At 38.7% G+C, this 6,386-nt stretch overlaps 1 protein-coding gene across 1 annotated transcript; it reads left to right on the top strand.

Annotated features, from left to right (window-relative positions):
* Positions 1–3,647: 3,647 nt before the first annotated feature.
* On the top strand, positions 3,648–3,959 carry LOC150104627 (histone H4). The gene has a single exon (XM_090395824.1). The coding sequence runs from the start codon at positions 3,648–3,650 to the stop codon at positions 3,957–3,959; it is 312 nt and encodes a 103-aa protein (XP_090251950.1).
* Positions 3,960–6,386: the final 2,427 nt, after the last annotated feature.

Genomic DNA, 6,386 nt, shown 5'->3' with positions numbered 1-6,386 from the left:
CTTTAGTGTGAATAGTAGGGACTGGGCCAGTGTGATCAGGTAGTATTCTGGAAAGTTTGTCCCAAAATATGAAAGAATGGGGAGGGGAGAATTGTTCTTCTGTACCAAGTTGAAGCAGAATAGGATTGTGATCGGACGAAAGTTCATTTATTGTTTCCAGCTGATATTGGTATTTGATGTTTTTGAGGACGATTATGTCCAGTACATCTGAACTTCCAGTTGAGCTGTGATGATTGGGCTCTGTGGGTCCTGTTACCACAATAGAATGTTGCGTTGAATAATGGTTTAGAGTTCGCCCTTTGTCGTTGATTGTGGAGCTATGCCAGGCTGTATGATTGGCGTTAAAGTCACTAGCCATGATGATGAAGTCTGTGAAGCCGAGAATGGAGTCCAAGTCAGATACCAGCAATGGAATGCTGGGTGAATTATATACAGCACTGATTTTGATATACCAGCATTGTTGGTATGAACTTCAATGCCTTTTATCTCTAGGTTCTTGGTTTGTGGAATGGTCAGAACATTGTGGCTTAGGTAGTTTTTAATGTACATAGCTGTCCCTCCTCCTCCTCCTCCTCTGGTGATGGTGAGTCTATCTGTTTTGTCCATAATATATTTCTGTAATTTGGGATTTTTAGCTGGTTTGAGATGAGTTTCATTTACCAGTATTATGTCAGGATTGTGTCTGTGAGAGAACTCTTGCAGCTCCAGAATTTTGTTATTGAGTCCGTTGGCGTTCCATGCAGTGATCATGAGAGAGTTTGATGGAATATTCTCTTATTCATTATTGAGGGCTGTCAGAATTGAGTTGGTACCTTGTAAGAATCTTTTCGTGGAGAACGGCAAAGGATTCGTCAAACTGATTTCTTGTAACATGGTAGCTAGTGAGGCAGTTAGTACTGATGTTAGATTTGAGCTCATATGGTCATGAGATGGAGTAGCCTTTGTTCGTGCTGCCTCTGCATAAGTTTTAGACATTTGTTTCCTTTCTTGAGTTGTTTAGCTGGAGATAATTTGGACTGGGAGTGTGACTTGCACGGCTGTCTTGAGCATCGCTGAAATGTGTTGGAAGGGTAGTTTTTCCTGACCCTCAGTTATTTGGGTGTGTAATGCATCTCTTGTAGTTAGCAGGGTGAGGTCCTCCACAATTACCGCATTTAGCTGGAGTGGATCTTAGTTTTGTACACATGACGGTCTGGTGACCTTCGCCACATGTTAATCACCTGTAATGTGCCTTGCAAAGTTTTTGGGCATGGCCAAACCTTTCGCACCTATGACACTGCCCAGCTGCCGACTTCTTCCTTAGTGGTTCAGTAGAAATCCTGAGGCCACATGTCGTTGTCAGTTCATAAATCTCTTTCTGTGTCTTATTAATTTCTACGAGTGCCAGTGGCATTGGTCGTTATGTGCCCTGAGCATCCTGTCCACTTTCACTGGTGTTAGGCTCCGACTGATAAGTTCAGCAGTGATTTCTTCACAGGTGACACTCTCGGTCACTCCGCGAAACACTACCTTTATATTCCTCTCACTGGGTAAAGCAAAAGTGTGATATGGAAGACTTTTGTTGTCCATTAATCTTGTCAGCTGTCTGTAGTCAGTGACCGAGGCTGGCTGGATTTTGACTCCGTCTTGATTTTTAGCCCGGGAATATGCGATTTTATGTTCCCTAAGGGCTGATGTGACAGTGGTCCATATGTCCTTGTCCCTTAGTATTACTGGTGGAACCTTTTTGGTGTTCCTCGTGACTTCTAATGTTGGTATGTCTTCATTCATCTGGTCTTCTATAGTTCTTTTTTTGTTGGAGTGCTCCCCTTGAGAGATGTTTTGACAGGGGGATTTTGGTGACAGAGCAGCAATGAGTTCATCTTGTGAGATCTCATTCTCCTCCTCCTCTCCATCCTGATCATTAGAGTGAATATATTGTTTTATAAATCCTGGCCAGTGAGATTCTAACTTGCCTATTATGAGTTTGAGCACCTCTAGGGACTGCTCCTTATTAAGGATCTGGATCTGTTCTTTGATGTTTTCCATGTCAAATTTGCGATTTCCTGCCAGCAGAAATTGGTTAATAGCAGTATAAATAATCCCGCAGAGCCAGGGGGCTTGCCAGAAAAGTATCCTGTAGACCTAAACGGACTACTAGCAGTGTATAATGCCACAGGGCTTGAAGCCTGCCAGCAGGTGTCCTGTAGATTGAGTTGGTCTATTAGCAAAGTCTTGTTAGAACCTACTAATTGGGGGAAAGGAGTATCAATATCTCACTTGGCCACAGTTTAGAAACCTACCTCCCTATAAAACTTTAATTCCACTACTGGTCCTCATTGCGGGTGGGTCCTGCCGCCCATTTGACCTCTTGCACATTTCGTGCAGAGGGGGAGACAGTAGGAATCACACCGTGTTAGTACCAGTGCAATGTGAGATTACTGAGAAGCCTTGTATGCAATTTAATCAGGCTCAGTCTAAAATAACACGTCCGTTCTCATCAAAATCTTCATTCATTCTCCATTCTGACTCTTGATGCTTTTGTACATGAGGCTTTTATAAGTGGATTGAAGGTTAGTTTTCTGCCCAGCAGTACACCCAGATATTTGACTTCTGCTTTCCAGGGAATCTTGATATTAAATAGGAAGATGTCATCTTTGGGAGATATTGAGTTTTTAGTGAAGAGCATGGCAATACTCTTCTGAGGGTTTACTTGCAATCTTCATTCAGAGAACCAGTGTTCTAATCTCTGCAGGTTTTCTTGCAGTTTCTTGGTGACAACGTGCGATTTAATAGATCTGGTTAGTATAGCTGTGTCGTCTGCGTATAGGGCAATGATGTATGACATTGGATTATGCGGAATGTCCGTGATGTAAACCGTGAAAAGTATCGGTGCCAGTAGGGACCCTTGAGGCACTCCTGCCAAGATGCGTCGCTGGGTAGATAATATATCATTTAGTTTCACTTGCATTCGTCTGTCACTAGGAAATGATTTTATAATTTGGACTAGATCTAATGGAATGGCAGCTAAAATCAACCTGTATAGTAGTCCAAAGTGCCAAAATTTGTCGAACACCTTTTCTAAGTCAAGAGAAACTGCTCCGGTGTATTGGTGCTAATTATAACTTATGGTAATGAATTCGATTAGTCTATGAATTTGTTGGGTGTACTGTGAAATTGGCGAAAACCAAACTGTTCTGAAGGAAGGATGTTTAATTTTTTTACTGAAGGTTGAATTCTGGACAGGGTAGCTTTTTCTGCTAATTTGCCCAAATTAGCCCAAGTATATTTATGTATGTCTTTATGCTTATAGAAAGAATTCATTATTTTTAGGTTATTATAAACTACAAAGTCAATCAATTTTTTACCATTCCTGTTTAGAGTATGTTCTCCATATATTCCTATATTATTATTAATTTTCGTGTTTCTATTTAATTTAATTTTTTTTTAAATTTAATATTTTTGTAATAATTCAAATTCTTGTGGTTACAATAACAGTCAGGTATATCTTAAGGTTACATCATCAACTAGTAATCTAATTGGTTCAAATCTTCACAAGGAGCTCTCTTTTTGGTCCTCTTGGATCATACATAATACGTGATTTTCATTTTTTTTTTCAATTGTCTGCTTTCAGTTGAAGTTAAACTTGTGTTAGTCGTTAGAAGAAAATGTCTGGTCGTGGTAAAGGCGGTAAAGGTCTAGGAAAAGGAGGTGCCAAACGTCATCGTAAGGTCCTTCGAGATAACATCCAAGGAATTACAAAGCCTGCTATCCGACGTCTTGCCCGTCGTGGTGGTGTGAAGCGTATCTCCGGGCTGATCTATGAAGAAACCCGTGGCGTTCTAAAAGTTTTCTTGGAAAATGTCATCCGAGATGCTGTAACTTATACTGAACATGCCAAGAGAAAGACTGTGACTGCAATGGACGTTGTGTATGCTCTTAAGCGACAGGGAAAAACCTTGTATGGTTTTGGTGGTTAAATGGAGAAGTAACATAAAAAAAAAAACGGCCCTTTTAAGGGCCACCAAATTGTGATAAGGGGATATCATTCGTACAAAATTTCTTCCGGATATCATCAGAATTGGAATCGGCAATTGTAAGTAACTGCATTAGTACTTAAAAAAATCGGCTATCATTCAGGTTGCACTGTGCAAAGCAGTGATAACTGAAAATGTGACATTACGTAACGCCTCCATTGCTGTCTAAAGCGGGTAAATGTAAATAAGTAAAAGCAATCCTTAATTTACATGGCCTGACATCCCTACGATAAGCGATGACCCAATTTTATGCATATCTGTGAGTGCAATGGACGTTGTGTGTGCTTGTATTGTTTTGGTGGTTAAATGAACAAGTAAAATAAAAAAAAAAAAAAATCTTTTTTAGGGCCACCAAATTGTGATAAATGGATATCGGAGGTGTGTGTGTGTGGGGGGGGGGAGTTTACTTAGCTGCAAGTCTCTTTAACGCAGGCGTACAGCTTGCTTCCCGATATGCATAAGATGGCGTCATCGATGAACTTCGGTATCAGAACCGAAGTTGCAATGTAAATTAAAGATTATACTTTAGGATCGCCTCAAAAGTGAAACGCACTCAATAGTCAGTTGGTGCGCGGAACAGATTATCAATAAGTTTCCCTATTCAACCCCCCCCCCCCCAAAAAAAATACACACAAAAAGTGACTAATAACCCTTACACTAGTGTGAATTTTTATTTTTGTCTCCCCATGAAAGCTTTTTTCACCCAGTTCCGGAAACCCTACTTAAAAGAACAGACATTAAAGTTTATCCAAGCATATCAGGCCTTCAGGTGGTTTAGTATCCCAAGAGTTTCAAAATGAACTGAACTATAAATATAAATAAATAGGTTGAATGCCATTTTAAAAATGAAAAGACAGTGGGCCTGTACAAATAGCAAACATTCGTATACGCGTTCTGTTCATTTTGATGGATACTAAAATATTTATACCTATTAGTAGGTTTCAATGCTAAGCCAAGTGGTGTGTTTAGGAAGAAATGCCTTGTCATTCTTAATGACTACAAAGGAGTCTGCAAGGATGCAGCTTCTTTCCAAACAACGAGAATAAATCCTTGATATTCCTGATATGTACCACATATTACGATAGTAATGATGCAGTTTGTTAATGTCTAAATTGTATGTCAAGATTCCAAATTTTCAATAATTCCAATAATATCCTGTATTTCCCCCCCTCCCCCCCTCCCCTCCTCTTACTGTATCAGTATTCTAGATCTTGATCTTCGTCTGGGTCTTTCTTTCCATTCTGCAAGAACACTTTCTCATTTCCAATGATCATGCCACCTGAGATTAGCTCTGATAACAGTGGTAAGTTAATTCCTAATGTCCTCATTTTTTATCTGATACTAACAATGTCTGTTTCACTCCCTTAATCTTTCTCTCATATTGGTGGTCTCAGTCTTATTTCTAATCCAGTTCTCGCATCCATAAGTTAAAATTGGTTTGAATCATGTGCTATACCATTAGTTCAGTGTTTTTATACGATGTGACTTCTTACCATGCCAACTTTGCTCATTAGGTTGTCTATTTCCATATTTAATTTGCCATTTTCACTAAAAATGGTACCTAAATAGAAATATTTTTACTTATCCTATGTTTTCCATATAGGATGTGGTTGACATCTTCAATGCTTCTGCCAGATTTTCATACCATACTTATTACAGTAGTTATTCAGTTTAGACAGGGAATTTTGTACTGGATTTATTTGTGAGTACATCACTTGCATAAAGTAAAGAACTGAAAATAACATCTCCAATTTTGATATCAGGTTTAATACCACTTTCTTTCATAATGTGATGAATACAGATAACTGTATGAGATGTTCTCTTGTAAACCCTAATTTAACATCAAACCATCTAACTGTGCTTCCTTCAAATGAAACTGCTGACTTACAACTGAAATTACAAACAGAACTGAGCAAATTATTATTTGCTCAGTTCTGTTTGTTTTTTCTATCTTTGCACATAAACATGACTGGCCAAATCAATGTTTTGAGTCTGCTAGTGAATCACCAAGATTAATTCTTGTTTTGGTTCACTCCTGAAAACTGCTAGACTCAGATTCATTTTTGAATTTTCTTACACATTTTTTTTTTTCAATCTGATTCAATTTTATCCAACTTAAAACTAAATGGCAATTACTATTTTATGGTATTTTAATGGTAATTCCTATTTCAAATCCTCTGCATACTATGCCCTGAGAGCATGCAATATCACTAGCAACAATAACATTGTTGAGCATTTCTAACATAGTGTTAGTAATAACTAGTCCAGCACAAAAATTCAGCATAATGCATAACGGTACTGACTTGATGGGTGAAGCATAAATGCTTTTCATATTCCCCTCCATCTGAAAAGGAAAGTTCTTTGGGTGGA

Source organism: Typopeltis vanoorti, chromosome 7 (assembly GCF_054136105.1).
Source record: "Typopeltis vanoorti isolate ZY-2024b chromosome 7, IOZ_Tvanoo_1.0, whole genome shotgun sequence".
NCBI classification, from domain to species: Eukaryota; Metazoa; Arthropoda; class Arachnida; order Uropygi; family Thelyphonidae; genus Typopeltis; species Typopeltis vanoorti.
Note: the sequence above shows the minus strand (reverse complement) of the source record. Positions and strands in the feature narration are given on the sequence as shown.